This window comes from Danio rerio, chromosome 12, assembly GCF_052040795.2.
Source record: "Danio rerio strain M-AB ecotype USA chromosome 12, GRCz13ab, whole genome shotgun sequence".
In the NCBI taxonomy this organism is placed as follows: Eukaryota; Metazoa; Chordata; class Actinopteri; order Cypriniformes; family Danionidae; genus Danio; species Danio rerio.
The window spans coordinates 9,076,560-9,099,660 of record NC_141032.1 but is presented as its reverse complement, the minus strand read 5'-3'; the positions used below and the strand labels follow the sequence as shown (position 1 = coordinate 9,099,660).

Below are 23,101 nucleotides of genomic sequence, written 5' to 3'. Positions count from 1 at the left end.
AAGGCTGTGAATACTGATGTACATGTGATTTTTTTCAGGTTTTCTGTTTTTTTAATAAATTTGCAACAATTTCAAAAAATCTTTTTTCACATTGTCATTATGGGCTATTGTGCGTAGAATTTTGAGGAAATAAATGAATTTAATTCATTTCATAAACACACACAGGGCCGGAGCAAGCTGAACTAGCGCTCCAGGCAAACGGCAATCACGCTGCCCTCAACCCAAAATGACCGGCTCGCGAATGAAAGCCAGGACCGTGAGGGAGGGGGTGGGTGAAAGTGAGGACCCGGAGGTTCGCTCACTATTTTGCTGCCTAAGGCGGACGCCTTGGTCGCCTCTATATGCACACACCTTCCCTGAACACACGTCGGTCACAACAGGGAAATAAAAAAAAATGCAACTGGGTTTTTTTTCTTTTTTTCGCGTTAAATATTTAAAATTAATCACGTGTGTTGTTAACGCAATAATTTTGACAGCCCTAATATATATATATATATATATATATATATATATATATATATATATATATATATATATATATATATATATATATATATATATATATATATATATATATATATTAGCCAAATTAAAAGAAGTTTTTCAGAAAAAATATATATTATAGTAAATTCTGTCAAAATCCTTTGCTCTGTTCAACATCACTTGGAAAATAATGAAAAAAAAGACATTTTACAGGAAGGCTAATATTTTTGCATTTAAATAATTTTGCTATTTAACAATTTAGGTAAAGCTCATGCAAACATTTTATTTCAGTAGAATTTTTATTTATTTCTGAAATAAAACCTCCTTCTACTATATGTCTTCTATGTTACACATGAACGCCTAATATTGTCATGTTTTTGACTCCTTAAGGACTAGTAAAAGTAATTAAACAAATGATTCTGCCTCCTTCCTAAGCAAACACGAGGATCCTCATTATCAGATCCTCTCTACGTGCACCGTCCACCCTCAAGACGACACCAGAATCAACGACTCTGTCACGTCAAAACCTTTCAGCTCCTGCGCCTCTGCCTGAACATTACCATGACAATTTCAATGTCAAAGATGTAGGACACACATGAAGTCCAACCATTGTCTTGAGTTTCCCTCTTCCACTTTTTTGTTACACCCCCATAAAACAGCGCAAGAGAGAGTAAGCCAGCAACCTCATATAGCCACATGGCAGAATATAGACTATCAGTTTGAAAGCAGATCAGTTTGCAGATCATCCCAGGAGTGTGTGTGTGTGTGTGTGTGTGTGGAGCTGCTGTGGAGCGGTTGGAGCTCTTTGGAGGAACCCACTCATATGATGGCAAGTCACAAAGAGCCACTCTTCATGCCGCACTGATAATGTGAGTATATGTTTCTTCATGTGTTTCAGCATGTGTGTGTGTGTGTGTATGTGTGTGTGTGTGTGTGCACTTTAATGCACTGTAATGCTGCATGATGTTGAACCTGTGGGTGTACTGTACTTGTCTCTGTGAGCACAGACCTTAATTTAGATAATGTGGATAATGGGATATTAGAATACAGGGCAAACTTTTTTTTTTTGGACCAGAAAGGTATTATTGCTCTCGACTGTTCATGCGAGCAATTATGTATTATGAGTGTTTCAAATTGACTTGATGGCACGCTGTCATTTAAAACGTCAAATTAGAATAAAATGCATGTGATTAGACTAATAGAGTTGAGAATTTATATTAAATGCTTCTGTGTTTAGTTCATATATATTGGAATATTTAATATGATATATATATTGTTTTTGCTTAAGTATTTAAATAAATTGTGAATTTTAGGATTTATAAAAATGCCGAAATAAGAGAGTTCCATGTGTATATAAATGAATATATATACCCTCCTTTGATTTTTATTTTTATTTTTATTTTTTGCAATTTTTTCCAGATGATGTTTAACAGAGCAAGGACATTTTCACAGTATGTCTGATCATATTTTTTCTTTAGAAAAAAGTCTTATTTGTTTTATTACAGCTTGAATACAAGCAGTTTTACATTTTTTAAACACCATTTTATAGACAAAATTATTAGCCCCTTTAAGCTAATTTTTTTCTTTTTTTGATAGTCTACAGAACAAACCATCATTATACGATAACTTGCCTAATTACTCTAACCTGCCTAGTTAACCTAATTAACCTAGTTAAGCCTTTAAATGTCACTTTAAGCTGTATAAAAGTGTCTTAAAAAACATCTAGTAAAATGTTATTTACTGTCATAATGACAAAGATAAAATAAATCAGTGATTAGAAATGAGTTATTAAAAATATTATGTTTAGAAATGTGCTGAAAAAATCTCTCCGTTAAACAGAAATTGGGGAAACTGGGCTAATAATTATTAGCTTTCCTGTGATTTTTAAATGTATATATTTCCCAAGTGTTTCCCAACATATTTATAAGCATAATAGTTTTAATAACCAGTTTTGAAAATAACATTTAATAACATTGTTTTGAAAAACAATTTCGTTTTAACTTTGCCATGATGACAGAACTTAATATTTTACTATTTATTTTGCAAGATACTAGTATACAGCTTTATGTGTAATTTAAAGTCTTAACTAATTAGGTTAATTTAGCAAATTATTAATAATATTGACCTTAAAATTATTACAAAAACTGTAACGACACTGTAAACAATTATATGATCAATTAGTCATGACAATATACAGTTGAAGTCAGAATTATTCGCCCCCCTGTTTATTTTTTTGCCCAATTTCTGTTTAACGGAGAGAAGATTTTTTTCAAGACATTTCTAAACATAATAGCTTTAATAACTTATCTCTAATAACTGATTTATTTTATCTTTGCCATGATGACAGTACATAATATTTGACTAGATATTTTTCAAGACACTTCTATACAGCTTAAAGTGACATTTGAAGGCTTAACTATGTTAATTAGGGTAACTAGGCAGGTTAGGTTAATTTATAGGGCAAGTTATTGTATAATGATGCTTTGTTCTGTAGACTATCCAAAACAAATATAGATTAAAGGGACTAATAATTTTGTCCTTAAAACAGCTATTAAAAAATAAAAAACTGCTTTTATTCTAGCTGTAAAAAAAAAAATTAAGACTTTCTCCAGATGAAAAAATATTATCAGATATACTGCGAAAATTTCCTTGCTCAGTTAAACATAATTTAGGAAATATTTAAAAAAGAAAAACATCAACGGGAGGCTAATAATTCTGACTTATTGTCTAATATATATATATATATATATATATATATATATATATATATATATATATATATATATATATATATATATATATATATATATATATATATATATATATTATTATTAGGTTGTGATATTTACAAAATAATTTTCCAAAGTGCTTTTAAATGAGATTTTTTTAGTATATTTTTAAGCTTCATTTCAATCAACCTAATAAGTCCATTAAACTTATTTTATGTTAAGCTGACTTAAAACAGCTAGCGAAACTTATACAATGAAGTTAGAACATGACTAATTTATTTTAATACATTTAAAACTAGTTATTAAAACTATTTAAAACAATCCATTTACAAAAGCACTTGGGAAAAATATTTTTTTAAATCACTGGAAAGCTAATAATTATAAATAATAATACTAATATTTTTTCCTTCTGGAAACAGTTTTATTACTTCTAGTTTTAGCTGGAATAACATTTTTTGTAATAATTTTATGGTCAATATTATTAGTAACTTGCCTAATTAACCTAATTAGTTGAGACTTTAAATTGCACTAACAATAATACTAATACATTTTCCTTCTGGAGACAGATTTTTTATAGTTAAAGTACACTGTAAAAAAAAAAGTATGATCAATTAGTCCTGACAACATATGTTTTTAGTTTATTAACATATTAAACTAAGTTTATCATGTTATAACTTAATTTTATAAATTATGCAAGCTGTTTTAAGTCAGGTTAACATTTATCATATAAGTTCAATAGACACATAAGGTATATTTGATTCAGCTTAAAAATTTAAGGCATCCAGGTTTTTTTACAGTGTACTTTTGTTCCAGCCAAAACTATAAGAAATCTGTCTGCAGAAAAAAATATATATTATAGGAAATACTGTGAAAGTTTCCTTGCTTCACATCACTTAAGAGTTAAAACTTCAATACTAATTTTGCATTAAGCTAAAAATAGGGACACAATGAATTTCTCTACAGGCCATGGAATGCGGTCTCAATAATCCTTTTGTACATAAATGGGAAAATCAAACCGATTTGTTATTTCCCCCAAAAAAGCAGATAGGACAATAATTGCTTGCCAATACCAATAGCACAAATGCAAAAGTGCTTTGAAGGTGAGCATCTATAGAAAAGTAACACCTACACAAAATCACTAAGAAAAACGGCCTCCTACTCGGTTAAAAGAACAATTGCTGTTGTTGCGGAGTCTCCCACGGCTGGTCTTCAGATCTCAGCTGGCTCTGGAGCAGGTTTGTGTCCATTCACCCTCATCTAAATTTTTGTGGGCGTAACTTGACAGCTTGCTTTATGTCGTATTGTCATATGCCTGACCAGTATTGGGAGACATTCCATTCCTGGAGCGGATTTGTAAATTGGGTCATTTCCTCCTTTTATTTTTTCCCCTCCAAATGCGTAAAGAAGTTACAGCAATTCCTCTGACCTTTCTTTTTTCTCACTTATTGAGGCTCACTTTGGTTTTGGGAAAGAAAATAGATTCCATGATAAAATGACTTGATTAGATAGATAGATAGATAGATAGATAGATAGATAGATAGATAGATAGATAGATAGATAGATAGATAGATAGATAGATAGATAGATAGATAGATAGATAGATAGATAGATCTTAAAGTTGTTTTATACACATAGACGAAAGTGATGTGATCACAGTAGTACACACTTTTTGTGGAGTCAGATCAGTCTCAAAAATAATACGTTCAAAAATAAAACTCATTCATGCACAATTCAAAACAATTCACAAATTTACCTTCTAATTTACAAATTGTGTTTTAAATTCACGAACCAGATGTGCTTTTTTATAAATCGCATTTTAAATTTACGAATTGCGTTTTGAATTTGCAAATTGGATTTGGATATTTATAAATTGGTTTTTGAAATCACGAATTGCGTTTTGAATTTACAACTTAGATTTGCGTATTTATGAATAGCGTTTTGAATTTACGAATTGGATTTTGAATTTACGAATTGGATTTGCGTATTTATGAATAGTGTTTTGAATTTACAAATTGTGTTTTGAATTTATGAATAGGATTTGCATATTTATGAATAGTATTTTGAATTTACGAATTTCGTTTTGAACTGACTAATTGGATTTGCGTATTTATGAATTGTGGTTTAAATTTATAAATTGGGTTTTGAATTTACGAATTGGTTTTGCGTATTTATGAATTGTGTTTTAAATTTACGAATTATGTTTTGAATTTGAGAATTGCGTTTTGAATTTACGAATTGAATTTGCATATTTATGAATTTTGTTTTGAATTTATGAATTGCGTTTTGAATTTACGGATTAAATTTGCGTATTTATGAATTGCGTTTTGAAATTACAAATTGCTTTTTGAATTTTCGAATAGCATTTTGAATTTACGAATTGGATTTGCGTATTTATGAATTGTGTTTTGAATTTACAAATTGCGTTTTGAATTTACGAATTGGATTTGCTTAATTATGAATTGTGTTTTGAGTTTGCGAATTGCGTTTTGAATTTACGAATTGCGTTTGAATATAATGAATGTTAATGTATAGTATTTTAAATTTACAAATTGTGTTCTGAATTTACAAATTAGATTTGCGTATTTATGAATGGTGTTTTTAATTTATAATTTGCATTTGCGCATTTTTGTATTGTGTTTTAAATTTACAAATTGGATTTGCGCATTTATGAATTGTGTTTAGAATTTTCGAATGAAGTATTGTAAATGTAAATTGTGAAATGTTATATTTTTGAGAGTGATCTGGCTCCATAGTTAAGCTGCATGAGAGCAGTTTGTTTTGTGTGTTTGACAACAAATGCTTCAGAAAATCCCAGAATTATAAGCATTGGGTTTGGCAGTAATTGCAGCTTAAACATTTCAGAAAGCACTTCAAAAATCCCAATTCAAAAAATTGAGGTAGATCAGCAGCTAGTGAATTACATTTGACCCAAAGAGCTGAGATATTTTGTTAGATTCTATGTAGTTTTTTTTTTTTTTTTTTGAGTAATGTAATCCATGAATAAGACAATGTTGATTGTCTTTTTTTTTACAGTGTACACAGCCTAAATTTCGCAAATTATGTGCCTAGAAATTATTTGACAAATTAAGTAACCTGTAATAAAGATAAAGGTTGTAAACTGACCTATTTACTTAATTTGTGAGTACAGTTGTCTGATTTTGCCTTTTGCTGTGTGTGCCGATCTCACAGCCAACTTGATGAGTAATAGAGAACAATGAAACAGAGAGGAAAAACAATGCAAAGGCTGATGCAGAAGGATGTCATTCTATGTATCCTCAATGTGCAGAAGTCATTTGACCTCTCGAGACCTCGAGCACATGCAAGAAAGAAAGCTCTTGAATTCAGTGGCTGCCATGTGTGGGAGTCCATTACATTGAGACCATCATTCCCAGCAGGGACAGCCAGATCCCAGCTGCCAATGGGCATTCGGCGGGCCCGGCACGCTCTGCCAAAGCGGGCCGCTTCTGCACAGTGTGCAAACATTTTTGCATCTGTAGGCGTACAACAAAAGACACATGCATCTGAAGAAGTTTCCTTCTTTCATTTGTGGGGGAGGACGCAAGAATCCCTGAAAATGTGAAGCATTCAGATGCGCCAGTCAGTGGCAAAGATTGTCGCTGTTCTGTGCAAAATTGAGAGCTTTTGTGTGTCGAGCTGAGCTTTCTTCTGGAGCTGTCTTACAGTGACAATTGAACACTTAGTAATAGTAAAGTTCATATTATAGCAGCTGTGATCTTATTAGTGCAGCTATGAATATGAAAGATCCATAATGCATTATGTACACTATCAGAAACTTCGGATGTCAATGAGACAGTTATCCCCTTTAAAGGCGTAGTTCACCAAAAATAAATAGTTGTTAGTTTACTCACCCTCAACCAAGAGTATAGGTGAATTTCTACTTCAGTAGTTGAACCTTTTAGCTGCAAGTGTGGTCTTTGGGGATTTATGAAATGTAAGAAACAGAAACAAAAAAAATAAATCAACATAACTTTTTTAAAAAAACATATAGAATCTGAATTATTTCCCAGAGATGGGTTGCGGCTGGAAGGGCATCCGCTGCGTAAAAACGTGCTGGAATGGCGGTTCATTCCGCTGTGGCGACCCCAGATTAATAAAGGGACTAAGCCGACAAGAAAATGAATGAATAAATGAGAATCTGAATTAATTATCAAAAATTGCTTTTTGATAAATATACAGTTCAGAATTTACTTATTTGCTTACTAATTTACTTACTTATCTTAAGTGAATATGATTTTTACTTAATATTCTAAAGATTTTTGGTATAACAGAAATATCTATAATTTTGACTCATGTACAATTGCCATAAATATCCTGATGTAATGTAAGTTGTGGTCCATGCTCACATATAAAATAATTTTCAACACAATGAAAAAAAGTGTTTTTACTGATTTTGCCTGGTTTGGGGTGAATTGTACACTGTAAAAAAATACTGTAAAACATTTACATTAACTTACTGTAAGTTTAGGTTGCCAATACAACTGTAAATGCACAAGCACCTTGTAAATAAATAATTACAGTTGTGCTGTATTTTTTTACATTAAAATTACAATTGTAATTATTAATTTCTAGTCTTACTGGCAATCAAACTTGGCAGTTAGTTACTGTAATTCATACAGTAAATTGTAATTATTAATTTACACTGTGCTTATAAATTTACAGTCTTACTGGCAACCAAAATTGGCAGTAAATTACTGTAATTTTACAGTAATTTTTAATTTAAACGTATACTACTTATAAATTTACAGTCATAAGTTACTGTAATTTTACAGTAAATTGCCATTTTAATTTACACTATGCTTATAAATTTACAGTCACACTGGCAACCAAAATTGCCAGTAAGTTACTGTAACTTATAAAGTAAAGTGGAATTATTAATCTACACTGTGCTTATAAATTTACAGTCGTACTGGTAACAAAAATTGGCAGTAAATCACTGTAATTTATACAGTAAATTGGAATTATTATTTTGCAATGTGTTCTAAGATTTACAGTCATACTGGCAACTAAACTTACCAGTAAGTTACTGTAATTTTTACAGTATTTTTTTTTACCACAAAACCATGGCCAGTTTGAATCAGAACAATATTTCAGAACAATTGATTTTGCCTGGTTTAGGTTAATTGTACACTGTAATAAAAATACTGTAAAACATTTACAGTAACTTACTGGACATTTTGGTTGCCAGTACAACTGTAAATGCACAAGCAATAAATAAATAATTAATTAATTAAAATAAAAAATAAATAATTACAGTTGTGCTGTATTTTTTTACATTATAATTACAATTGTAATTATTAATTTCTAGTCTTACTGGCAATCAAACTTGGCTGTTAGTTACTGTAATTTATTCAGTAAATTGTAATTATTAATTTACACTGCTTATAAATTTACAGTATTACTGGCAACCAAAATTGGCAGTAAATTACTGTAATTTTACAGTAAATTGTCATTTTTAAATGTACACTGTGCTTATAAATTTACAGTCATATTGGCAATCCAAATTGGCAGTAAGTTACTATAATTTATACAGTAAATTGTATTTATTAATTTACACTGTACGTATAAATTTACAGTTGTACTGGCAACCAAAATTGCCAGTAATTTAGTGTGATTAAAAATTACAATAATTAATTGGCAAATTGTTTTTGCCAGTAAGACTTTAAATTTACAAGCACATTGTAAATAAGTAATTATAATTGTGCTGAATTTTTTTACATTACAATTGTAATTATTAATTTACAGTGTGTTTATAAATTTACAGTCTTACTGGCAACCAAAATTGGCAGTAAGTTACTGTAATTTTACAGTAAATTGTCATTTTTAGTTTATACTGTGCTTATAAATTTAGTCACACTGACAACCAAAATTGCCAGCATGTTACTGTAATTTATAAAGTAAATTGGAATTATTAATCTACACTGTGCTTATAAATGTACAGTTGTACTGGTAACCAAAATTGCCAGTAAATTACTGTAATTATACAGTAAATTGGAATTATTAATTTACAATGTGCTTATAGATTTACAGTCATACTGGCAACTAAACTTACCAGTAAGGTACTGTAATTTTTACAGTGCATTTTTTACCATAAAACCATGGCCAATTTGATTCAGAACAATATAAGTTGTGGTCCATGGTCACATATAAAATAATTCTCAACAAATTAAAAAATATAATTTTTTTTGTGTGGTTTTGACAAACTGTACACGGTTAAAAAAAACTGTAAAAACGTTACAACAATTAACAATAACTTATTGGCAATTTTGGCAACCAAAATTGGCAGTAAGTTACTGTAATTTATACAGTAATCTTTTACCGTGTATCATACAACTACAGCCAACTTGATCCAGAACAAAAGTTTTACTGTAAAAAAAAACTAATTAATGTGCCAAGGTTACTGCTCAACTAAAAAAAACTGTAGACCTACAAAAACAATTTCTGCCCTTTTTTCAGAGAGTGTACTGTGCGTCATAAATCTGTGACAGTTTTTATCTCAATGCAAATTCCTACAGCCTTGCAGAACAGTTAAAGGTCTTCTGCAGCCGATGCCTTTTGCAATTAATACATCCAGCAGAAACAGGCCCAGCTTCATTACCTCCTCATTATGGATGTTCAGGCACCGAACCGAGACAATGTTCAGGGGCTTCCCCCATTAACGGCGCCTGACACGTCCCTGTAATCAGTCTGGCCACTGTCTGTCACATTACCCCATGCAGTCTTTATTCACGGACAAGAAAAACAGCAGAGAGCCTGACAAACATGCAAAGCTGTTCGGCACTAAACGTCCACGGGTGATAATGTAACTGTGGCGTGTTGCTCGCTCAGGCTCTCTATTGAGCGTTTTGGTGATTTGCGGGGACGCACTCCAGTCAATATCTACTGAGATGTCATTATGACGACACGACCTCTTTACTAATTGCCTGCTTGAGCGACAGCGGCCATAAAAGATTCAGAGCGGACCGTGTGGACTAGAGGGGACCGCAGACAGGTTACGGATGCATGGAGACTATTTTAAATCATTGAAGGTCCACTCAGTTTAGGCTCATGACAGGCGTGGGGGCTGTGCTAAACAACTAATTAGACTTTTAGCTTTTTGCATACTTCTTAGAGGTCAACAGAAACCCTGGGCTTGTATTCACGAAATATTCGAAGAGTTCTCTAAATTACTGATAAAATTTTTCTTCTTGAAACCTATTCACAAAGAGGGTGAGACCTTTTGAAAACTTTTACTGGGGAAAAGTCTTAAAGTCTGTGTGGACCAGATGTTGCAGAGACTTTTATTTCAGTATGTTGATTTACTTCTGACTGATACTGAATATTTAGTAGGGGGCGTGGCTTTATCACATCATGCCCTTGTAATAAACTAGCAATAAGAAGGGCGTGGTTGGAAATACTGTGGCAGAAGTCAACAGAGAAGAACCGCCACTCCAAATGATGAAGCAAATATTCTGATTTTGATCGAAGATTACACAAATCAATTCAGTTGATTAACTTGCAAGGATTAATTGTAAGACTAAATATGAATTAACAATTAACCTAATCAATAACATTAACAATAAGTGCGCCAGCAAAATAAACATTGTATTTAATAATTTCCAGAGATTAATCCAAAAATTGTTGAAGATTTTATTTCAATATGATGATTTACTTCTGACTGAAACTGAATATTTAGTAGGGGGCGAAGCTTTTGCAAAATGTACTTGTAGTAAACTAACATCAGGAGGGGCGTGGTTATGAATATTGTGGCTCAAACTGACGTCAACAGATTAGGACCACCACTTCAAATGCGTAAGCCAGTGGTTCTCAAACTGTGGTACGCGGGCTTCCTTCTAGTGGTGCATAGAGGAATCAAATATGTCATATGTACATGCTACATATATTTAAAAATTTATCAAAATGATTTGTAGATGAATATGATGACATATAGCCTATATTTATGAGGTCCAGCAATCATTAAATGAAGTGGTCCAAATGTATTTAAATGTATTTTAATATCCTGTAAAAGGTGTAGAACCAAGAAAAGTTTGTCCAATCAAAACGCTCTGTAAAACCTCCGTTACACCTGTCAAAATATGTAATTGCATACTTCTACGCACCCTGTTCATTACACAGACAGTGTCAGGCAAACATCTACAACCAACCATCTTTTTTTATTGTTATTACTACCTGTACTAAATCTTTAAGTGTTCTTTGTGGTGAAGAATATGTAATGTATTGTAGTGATGTTGCCCAGAGCACATTCATACTTTCTGGAGGTGTGACTCTATATGGGACGTAGGCTTTCAGTGCTATCTGGCTAACTTTAGAATTTCCAAAGATCTCTTGCAGCTTTAATTTTTTAAGTCTAACAACTTTTTTTTTCCTGCATGGTTCACTTTTTACATTGTATAAATTCACAATTTAGGCTAAAACAAAAATCTTGCCACATTCAAATAAATATTTAAAATACAGCCCAAGTGTCACTAATAAAACAAGCTCACTCACCGGCCACTTTATTAGGTACACCTTACTAGTAATAGGTTGAACCCACTTTTGCCTTCAGAACTGCCTTAATCCTTCGTGGCAAAGATGAAACGTTTTTCCAATCTTCTATTGTCCAATTTTGGTAAACTTGTGCGAATTGTAGCCTCAGTTTCCTGTTCTTAGCTGACAGGAGTGGCAATTGGTGTGGTCTTCTGCTGCTGTAGCCCATCCGCCTCAAGGTAGGACATTTTGTGCGTTCAGAGATACTCTTCTGCATACCCCGGTTGTGACAAGTGGTTCTTTGAGTTACTGTTGGCTTTAAATCAGCTGAAATCAGTCTGGCCAATCTCCTCTGACCTATGGCATCAACAAGGCATTTGCGCCCACAGAACTGCTGCTCAATTGATATCTTCTCTTTTCTGACCTTTCTCTGTAAACCCTAGAGATGGTTGTGCATGAAAATCCCAGTAGATCAGCAGTTTCTGAAATAAACTGCACCAGCAACCATGCCACGTTCAAAGTCACTTAAATCACCTTTCTTCCCCATTCTGATGCTCAGTTTGAACAGCAGCAGATTGTATTGACCATGTCTACATGCCTAAATGCATTGAGTTGCTGCCATGTCATTGGCTGATTACAAATTTGCATTAACAAGCAGTTGGCAAGGTGTACCTAATAAAGTGGCCGGCTAGTGTATATGCTAATTGTTAGCCTCTTAGATGTGTGCTTTTTGTAAACAATTAGCAGAGACGTATATAAAAACTTTTAATTAACAGAATAGAATAATCATGGATGACAATGCAAATGTAAAAGATAACGACCAATGATCATACACACGGGGCGTCAGCTTCAACGCTTCCTATTTACTTTGAACTTTGAGTGACGTCAGGCGCTGCCGAACTGCATTGTGGATGCGTTGGCGCTGCTTCAGAGGCCTTGCTCGCTGCAGAAGTTGAGACTTGCTCAGCTTTTCAAAGCCGACGGAAGTGTCAGCCAATCAGATCTCTATATGCAAATACACCAGCTCAGACAGTGGCCTATTGCTGACTAATTTCATTGGCTGACACTGCTATGACGATCGCGTCAGCCCCAACTTCAGACACACCCTCTGTCAAGCGTTGACACTGAAGCCCCGTGTGAATGGGGTGTACCTTCTTGCCAAACTTCTTAAGGAAAGAAATACATTATTTAAAGCGTATTTCTAAGCTAATATTTTAAAAGCTATACCATCAAATATGTGTACTGAATGTTCATTCTGATGCAATTCACTCACAACAGCCATTTTAAGATTTAAGTTTTGATTTGGTCTTAGTGACTTAGGAGTCCTCTTCACTAACTTTTCACAGATTTAGAAGCTAGTTTTAACATCAAAATGTTTTATGAAATACTCTGTAGAAATTTAGGACTGGCACATCCATTCATTTGAAGATCTTCCAAATTATGAGCTACATTTAGCCTTGAGATGTTCTGTGAACATGGGCCCTGATCTGTACACTATAGCATCACAGTAATAGTATCCCTCCACCAGTGATAAGTGCATGCAGTGGCAACAGATGGCTTCATTTGTAATTTATTCAGACACTCTGATGGCGTTATGAGATCACAAACTGTTCACAAGCCATGCTTATGATGACAGCAACACGTTCTCAAAAATAGCCCGAGCTTGCATGGGTGGCGATAAAAATACTCATTGATTGACGGACAACAGGAAGCTATGGGGATTTTTTTTTATTGTACTATCAAAACAGGGGGCGTGATCTGAGGTTTCCTGTGTGTGGGGCCGATTTAGACTCCCATTCAAGCTTCTGTCAAGGTTGAAGAACACAAAAATGCTCAATTTATTGAACTGATAATGAGATACTCTTCAAAAAATGAGGATTATGCTCAGTCTAGACCAGGGGTGCCCAAACTTTTTCTTATAAAAAGCCAAAAAGCTAAATTAATTGAGGGTTGTTGGCCGAAAGTAAATTTATCGAACTGTATTACATTAAATTTGCCATAGGTAATTAATAATCCTTAAAAATACTATAAATCATTGCTTTCTATTAACTAATGCAGTATTTTAACAGTATTAACAATCCCATTTATAACAGAATGGAGTAAAATGCCATTGTTCTCTGTCCATAGATTGACAGTATTTACAGTATTTTTGAACATCTGATTAATTTACAACATCTAATTAAAACTTTTAATTTTAATTTGCTTATTTTTGTAGCTCAGCAATAAAACAATCAAAAAAGCTATGATATATTAAAAATGACCATCTCAGTTACAGGCATTCGCCCCAACCCCTTCCATCAGTCTCTTCTCAGACTGGATGGTGGGCCAAATCAAAGGTTACCACGGGCCAACGTTGGCCTGCTGGCCCTAGTTTGGGCATGTCAGGTCTAGAGAATATTTATTTTTGAAATTTGTAAAATTATTATTATTATTATTATTATTATTTATGGGAAACATGCTAGAATTATTACAGATATGATAACTGGAAAAATATGCAATAGCAAAATATGAAGAATTCTCTTTTAATAATAGGGATCATTAGACTTATTTGGAAATGAAAGTTGGCTTGTAACTATGCCAAAGCCATGTATTGTATGATATAAGTGAGTATATGTGACAACAGGGGGGGGGGGGGTGTTTTGTGATTTTGGGGCCATAAGCAATGCCTTGGTACAACAAAGTTCTAAAATGCACAATGTAAAAAAAATTACCTTAAATTCACAGTAATTACTAGATAATAACTGCATTACTTTTACAGTAAAATACTGTGTGTAAATTCACAACAAATTACTGAGGTAGTTAACAGTAATTTACTGTGATTTTGTTACGTTAAATCATCAGCCATACCGTGTGACTTCACAGTAGAAAGTAACGTCCATGACTGTGATTTCACAGTGTTATCTTGTAGATTTAACTATATTTTATTGTAAAGCAGGCTTTCCTCAGCTAGTCATTCTGACATTCACCCTGACTTTGAAATCATTTTGGATGTTTAACAGTGTTTGATTGTATGAATCAATGACTTTTGTTCCAGTTTATCACATCGTTTTGTTCATAAAAAAATATTTCATATTTCCATGTTAACCTTATAAAATTAAATAAAGGTTCAGTGCACCCAAAAATGAATATTTAGTATGACATGTCGTTTTAATAAAGGATGATTTTCTTTCAAGTTATTTTTGAAGATGTAACCAATCTGCAATAACATTCTATTATTTATAAATATCAAAAAAAAATCCCAAAACTAACATGAAAGTTCATTAATGTATTAATGTCTATGTTGGATGAAATAAAAAGAGTTTAAATTTCTATTACTAACATGTAAAAGATATCAATAATATCCAGCTGCAGGCCCACAGAACGACACATGTTTTAGGCACACACAATCGGCAAACTATTTATGGTTACGACGAATGTTAAAGTTATTAACGTCTTCTTGGACATCGTCATCGATATATTTTGATTTGGTTAATAAATATTGTACACAATAAACAATAGTGTTTACTTTATTTCACAGATATTGCGATCGAGAATATATATATATATATATATATATATATATATATATATATATATATATATATATATATTATACTAACAGCTGTGACAGTTTAGTAAAAGATAGTTGTTTATAATCAGATAAACAATCAGTTAAGATAACCAGTTAATAAATATATATATATATATATATATATATATATATATATATATATATATATATATATATATATATATATATATATATATATATATATTGTTTGAATGATTAACTATAGAAATTCATTTTAATGTGACACATTATTGTTTGCTTTTTATATTTTACAACAGTGATTTTAACCAGGTATGATAATATTAAGATCCTGAATTAGTTTATTAAACATAATCCTACAATTACAGTCTATTATGTTTTCTTTGTGTTTGTGGACACATGATTAAATCATAAGTGTCTTCAGCCAATTACTTTTATTTAAATAATTTGAGTTCAGAAACTGCAGAGATGTTAAAATAATCGTTATGATATAATAAAATGACTGAAATGGGAAACCATATTTGCGAAATTCAATAGGTGGTGATAATGCTAAAGAGTTAGTTACTATATATGGTTTGCCTAAATCGTTTGTGCTAGAATGTGTGTGCCTGAAGCTGTGTTATGCAGTTCTGCAGCTAGATATATCTTAAAGATATAGCCATTTTTACAGTAAATTGCTGTAATCATGCAAATTTGATTGATTTCACAATAAAATTCTGAATGCAACGCATTACTGTGAACTTTTACAGTTAAATCCTGTAAAGTAATACTAATGTATTTTACTGTGAAAAGTTACAGTAACATGTTGTGAAAATTAGATTTTTTTTTACAGTGCACCTTTTGTGTATCATTCGATCTCCTTGTCTTTTTTCTTAATGCAAAAATTAATAACATGTAAAGCACCTTGTAAAACTTTTAAAACAATTTCTTTACTTGGGATGAATTCACAACTAAAAACAATAAATGAACTATTTCATTTTTAAAACTAAATCTTTATTGATTTGACTGCTCCAAGATTGAAGTCGCAGATGTAATAAGTACGTTAAAACTAAAAATTTTAGACCCTCACTATACAAAATATGATTAAAAAAACAATGTAATATATAATTTATACGTATCATTTATACTTCTAGGCATGTATTTGGGGGCCCTCAGATTTCATAGGGCCCTAAGCGGCTGCTTACCTTGCTCATTATTAGTTAAATCCGCCCCTGTGTGACAAAAAGTTCAGGATAAAACAAATTGCTTATACTGTCATGACTGGATATTGAAAATATAGAGGATATGATCATATTTATTGTTCCTCTCATGCTTGGAAAAAGAGTTGAAAATGTTTTAACAGTATACACATTATAAAGAGTAGAATTTGTGCTCATTTAAAATTATATTTTTTTATGAGTTGTGTAATCGCAAATACAATTGAAACTTATAAGATCAAGATGGGGCGATCCATAAATATATTTAGAAAAATACGTTTCCAAATCAATGCCAAAAATAAACCACAGATTGCTCCTCAAAGTACCTCTTTATTGAACAGACAAAGAACTGGTTTGTCTTGGTGTAAACAATGTTTTTATAATCTGAATTTAATTTAAAAATCCAGTATTAAATGTAAACAGTTGTTGGTGCCAAACAAAACTAATTTCACTATAATATTTAAAGCGTATTTAACATGCTGACCAAATGCTGATGAGGTTATTTAACCACATCTAATATCACTCATTTATAACAATATACAAAGATTTAGCTCTCAAATAAAAACACCTCAAAGCATTTTGCAGTGTCAGTCTGCGGTAACGGGACATATACTGCCCCCTGTCCATATGATAGGCTATGACAAACCCACGCAGGGCTGAAATAATAAACCCCACGAAATGTAAAACAGAACATCTACAGTATGTATATTCGTACTTACAGTTGCAGGCAGCATAATATTAAATCAGTTTAACTGAATTAAACTAATATAATTTTACATAGACTTTACTATTTACATTTTTAAACCCGCTACATCAATTTGCGTATTCAGATGTAGGATCTCACCCCACAAACAGCAGCGCACAGTTCTAGTGTCTGCTATATTATTCCATCTGTAATCCATCAGGCTTTCATTTTTTAAATGTTTAGCTACAAAAGGGGATTACGCAGGTGAGGGAATGCAAACGGATAGAATTAACACAGCCTATGCTTGTGAAATCCGGCTTATTTTGGAGAATTAAGTCTAGATGATAACAGGGCTTTATATATTTTAAAGGCTGTATGCTAAATGGTGTCAAGTCTTTATAGTTGTGCGACCATCTACGCACAGTCATACCGGCGGTCTATGATGTGTGGGATGTCGGAAGTTCAATGGAAGAGTTTTTTTCCAGAGATTAAAATGTATGCCCTGAAAACACACTATTTTGAGCATTCCAACAGTCATAACTTGTACAAAAATTGAGTTATGACTTGACTATTAGGCTAATCACTGGCAACCGTGCCGCGCGCTCAAAAGCGGACTAGTCTGTTGCGCGGAGTTTGAAAAATATAACACACGTGATTTTTCCATCCTATTCTATGAACTTCTGAGGATTTAGTCAAGGCAACAGCACAAATGGCTTATATGAAAATGTAAAAAATTATTACATGAGGTAGAATAAGCTATTAGGTGACAGTTTGTCCACCAAGGCGCACCTAAATAAAACAGGCTAGCCTTTTATTGTGATGTTGTGAAATAATAATACGTATTATTTTACAATAATTACATAATAATTGCAATACTGTGGTTATTTTCACTTTCTTGCATTATATTTCACTCTGAGATGTGAGTTTGGACATGCGTTTAATGTGAATTGATTATGCACAACCTAAAATAAATAAAATCATTGGCTCAAATTCCGACCTAAGTTCCCTCCTCCCCCGTATATCTTACTAAGTGCAGTTTCTAAACCCACGGGGGGAATTCAGTTCTATCGTCTTTTTTATTTGGTCGCATCTTTAAACCTCACAGCGGAAAGTATTTCTATATTTACGTATACAGGCATTTACATTTGGAAAGTTTTAGTTGTTTGGTCTGCAGTTTAGTAGTGATAGAAATGCTTAACTAATTAAACTATAATAAGCAATTCTGTGTTTTTAATATAATAATAATTATAATAATAATAATTAAAAATAATTCAAAGCCTTGCGCAAAATGTGCTGTATTCTGAGCTATCCAGTACGGAATTGACGATTTAACATGATGTACTAGAGGATAATAAAATGACAATATATTGGTCTAAATTTAGAATAACAAATAAACACACTTTCCAGTAGTTTTCTATATATAGTAACACAGTTACTAAAAACGTTTCCCTCTTTCCAAAACCATGGGGTCTATTCAAATAGATGTAGCACACTTTCCGACTGCCATTGAAGCAAAGGTAGAAATTCCGTCATTTGATTGTGGTTTTCTGATGCTTGCTGAGCCGCGTCTCTTTGCTCGGCAACACTCGCTAGTTTCCGATGCTCAATTTCCGGAATATGCTCCATAAATGGACGAAGGGGTGTAGATGTTTACCGGATAAAACCATGTATGGCATTGAAATAAACCGGAATTCCTGATTGAGAATGTTATGTTGTATCAAAACGGAAGCGTTTTCATTTAAAATGCAGCATCTTTCAGCACTAAAAACGCATTGCTTGTGTTATCTTGCAGATTAAAATCATTTAAAACATATAACAACGCGCCTTTTTTAATTTCCCCTCCCAGCTCGTTGGTTTTCATGCACGAGCGCCCGTACAGAAAGGATTCTCCATTGACAAGTATTACCTCAACGCGTCACAGTGCCCGCAACCAATCAGAACGCGCAGCGCTACTTTTCTTTTGCCATCCAGTCCTTAAATGGTCAGTGACGTGTCACCGCATTGATAGGCTCTCCATAAATACATACTACCACTAGCAGCTCCGCAAGGATCTGTCATTCAGCAACACAGAGCCGTCAGATGGCATCACAGTGAACGCTAAACTCACTGATCACTGACAGCTTTCCACATGTAACGCTTCGTGCGCGCGTTCGCACAGACACAACACATTCTGTGAACATCCGAGCGAGTGCTTCTTAGGACTTCACGATGACAGCTAAAACTTTGGAGAAAGCCCCTGTGAGTCTCGGTGGCTTTGTGCACCCTCTTGCCGATAGCATCTATTCGGTGGACGAGCTTGCCACAACACTGCCAGCCTCTGTGACTATATATAACGATTTAGGAGGACATTACGAGCAGATAAACGCAGGAGGTAAGAACGATGCGCGCGTCTCAGTCACGTGCTGTCTGTTTATATATCGTTAGAGAGCTAATGATTTCATGTTGGTAGTTTAAAAACATTGAAAGCGTGCGTTTGCTGTGTTATATGTTTAAAGGGGTAAACTGAAGTTCGTTGCCGGTGTTGGGCAAAAAAAGTAATGCATCCAAATTTAAGCCTATCTTTCTCTGTAAAAAAGCAAAAATAACATGACATACTTTCATTAATGAGTAAAAAAAGAACTTAAGATTGTAATACTATATTACTTTCCTCCCTGACACTTTTTGTTGAATAGCTTTTTAAAATTAAAGTGACAAGTGCAAAAAAGTTGTCCATCATTATTTTACAGTTGTCAGATGTTTACAGATTTTACTAAAGATTCATTCATTCTTTCATGATTCATTCTTTCGTGTGTGTCTAACTGTGCATTTTTCCCTCTTCCAGATGGCCTGATTAACGGGGATATGAGCACGGAGAAGCGCGCCCTCGACTTAGCCTACTCCAGCAGCTTCGCGCAACCAGCTGGCCCTCGCAACCAAACTTTTACCTACATGGGAAAGTTTTCCATCGACTCCCAGTACCCGGGAAACTGGAACCCAGAGGGCGTGATCAACATCGTGAGCGCGGGGATCCTGGGCATGACCCAGCCATCCTCAGCATCCTCGTCACCTGCATCCTCAGTCTCCCCCAGCCACTTCTCCAGCACTCTCAGCTGCACCATGGCGCAGAACCAAGCAGACATGGAGCACATCTACTCCCCCCCGCCGCCCTACTCTGGATGCGGAGAGGTCTATCAAGACCCGTCTGCGTTCCTTTCCACCTCCACCTGTCCCATCTCATATCCTCCGCCATCCTACTCCTCTCCAAAGCCAAACGCCGACTCTGGGTTGTTCCCTATAATCCCGGACTACGCCGGCTTTTTCCAACCTCCGTGCCAGAGGGACATGCAGTCGATGCCCGACCGCAAACCGTTCTCCTGCCCGCTGGACTCTTTCAAATTACCGCCTCCTCTAACCCCCCTGAACACTATCAGGAACTTCACGCTAGGGGGACCAGTGCCTGACGGACCCCGGCTACCCACAGCTTACACTCCGCAGAATTTGCCCCTCAGGCCAATCCTGCGTCCAAGGAAATACCCCAACAGACCCAGCAAGACGCCCGTGCACGAGCGGCCCTACCCCTGTCCGGCGGAGGGCTGCGACAGGCGCTTCTCGCGCTCGGACGAACTTACCAGACACATCCGCATCCACACCGGCCACAAACCCTTCCAGTGTCGGATATGCATGAGGAACTTTAGTCGCAGCGACCACCTGACGACCCACATTCGCACGCACACCGGCGAAAAGCCGTTCGCCTGCGACTTTTGCGGGAGAAAGTTCGCGAGGAGCGACGAAAGAAAGAGACACACCAAAATCCACCTGCGACAAAAAGAGCGAAAGTCCTCCTCGTCGTCCACAGGAGTGTCCAGCTCAGAGCGCGGCGTCGCCACGAGCATCTGCTCGTCCAGTTCAAACCAGTGAACTTTCAACTGGACCGTGCAATATCCAACACTATGTAGGCAATACAATAATGCACCGTTCGTGTTTTATTAAAACTGGGTGGACTGATGAGGTGAAATCAAACCACAGTGCCAAACATGGACACTTTCTTTGCGCACACTTTTAGTAAAGGTGATGCAAAGTTGTTTTTAAATGCCTCAGTCGCATGCTGACTGACCCAAACGCACTTTGTTTGAATATTTAGGCCAATTAATTTAATAATAATAATAAAATAACCTTAGATAGCACGTGGGAGAATTGTGTCTTAGATTTTAAAAGTTGGAAAGTGGAGTGCTTACGTTTTTTTAAAAGTTAATTTAAACAAACTAAACTTTCAAGGAGGTGTCTAACATCACTATTTTCTCCCATCGTCGTGCCTTTCGTCCGTTCATCTTGTACAGAGAGGCGTGGATGAAATTGTACATTAGCCTTTAATATGAAAGTTTTGGAAGATATATTTTTGTACAAACTGTTTTGTGTCGTGCTTAAACATGGATGTATATAGCTGAACTATATCGTTTGTTCTGTGGTTGTTTGGACTGTTATACATGTATTTGTTATGAAGTGACTAACGCGGGTCAATAATGTCCTACTTTGTCAACTTGAAAATAATAAACAACACATGAATTGTGAACTTGTTTAACTGTCTGCAACTCATTTTTATTACATATTTTTTTAAAAAGGGGGGAAATAAAGGGAAAAAGCGAATTAGAATTGAAGGGACATTCCCGTTTTGGCATCACTGAGCTCTGACTCATTGTAAGGTCCAGCGCCCACACATGTTGTTTACAAATGCTGGAAGAGTGTGAATATTCACAGCCCTCTTATTGTTCAGGCAACATTTTTGATGGGGAATATGAATAATCGGAGTTAGTTAGGAACAATATATGAACATAAAATGATTCACTTTATGATTTACTGATTTGACACAAAATTACAACACATTATGACCACTCTTTACAGTGTAGCCTATAAGGTGTGAAAAAATAACTGACAAATAATTGTTGCCACTGTATGAGTCTTTGTGGTTTTATGTGGTTGAAGGTTTACCAACCCCCGCGTTTAGAGTTGGGACAACCCCATATTGAGCTTCATAAAATGTACATGATGACAACATGTACAATGTAATGAATTGTGATTAAAAATAGCTCAATATTAGATAAATTATTTTTTTTAAACGGCAGTTTCTTTGTTATTAACTCTAAGCATTAATGAAATATGTCAAATTTGACTTGTACATACGCACCACATTCAAAACAAATGTCTCTTGGTGCTTGTTCAGACTACCTATTTAAAATGAGTTGAAACAATTCCTAGGATTTTTTTGGGTACAACATAGTTGTTTTATGTTCAATCCTACATTCCTAAAAATAAAACAGTTAATTGGTTTGTGTTGAAGCAAACATGAAGCAATTGTGTAGAGCCCAGCATTTTTTACTGTGCATGCACTATTATTTTTACAGTGGGTTGCAGCTGGAAGGGCATCTGGATAAGTTGGCGGTTCATTCCGCTGCGTGGCAACCCCTGATGAATAAAGGGACTAAGCTGAAGGAAAATGAATGAATGAATGCACTATTATTGACAGATAAGGAGACGCATATTGAATTATAATTTTTATTCTTCAGTGTTTCTACTCTTCAAGATGGTTGTTGACCATTCTGCCACAGAACAATATCTGTTTACCTAAAGGATCTTTTAGCCTGAAAAAAAAAGAATCAATCATCTAAACATCTTCTTGTGGAAATGTTCCAGAGATGACTCTTAGTGGAACTTCCTTTTACAAAGGACTACTAACTTTGTATACACCATATATTTTAAACAGGTTTGCTAATGTATTTTAATGTACCCCATTTTAAAGATTAATATTTGTATCCATTTCTCAGTGAATATGGGTAATATATATATATATATATATATATATATATATATATATATATATATATATATATATATATATATATATATATATATATATTCATTTGAAATGGATATATATATATGTTCATTTGATCAAAACAGATTTATTAAAAAGATATATTTATTAAAATAATATTTTAGGCGCTAAACAATTGAAATAGTT

At 34.1% G+C, this 23,101-nt stretch overlaps 1 protein-coding gene and 1 long non-coding RNA gene across 5 annotated transcripts in view; one reads left to right on the top strand and one right to left on the bottom strand.

The window, feature by feature from the left end:
* Positions 1-23,101, bottom strand: part of LOC147834393 (uncharacterized) — a 529,770-nt gene that overhangs the window by 441,334 nt on the left and 65,335 nt on the right. The window lies entirely within an intron of this gene.
* Positions 1,182-21,659, top strand: egr2b (early growth response 2b). Of its 2 annotated transcripts, none has more exons than XM_087274604.1 (2): positions 1,182-1,352; positions 19,928-21,659. In XM_087274604.1, the coding sequence occupies exon 2, from the start codon at positions 19,948-19,950 to the stop codon at positions 21,001-21,003; it is 1,056 nt and encodes a 351-aa protein (XP_087130730.1). In that variant the 5' UTR covers positions 1,182-1,352; positions 19,928-19,947; the 3' UTR covers positions 21,004-21,659.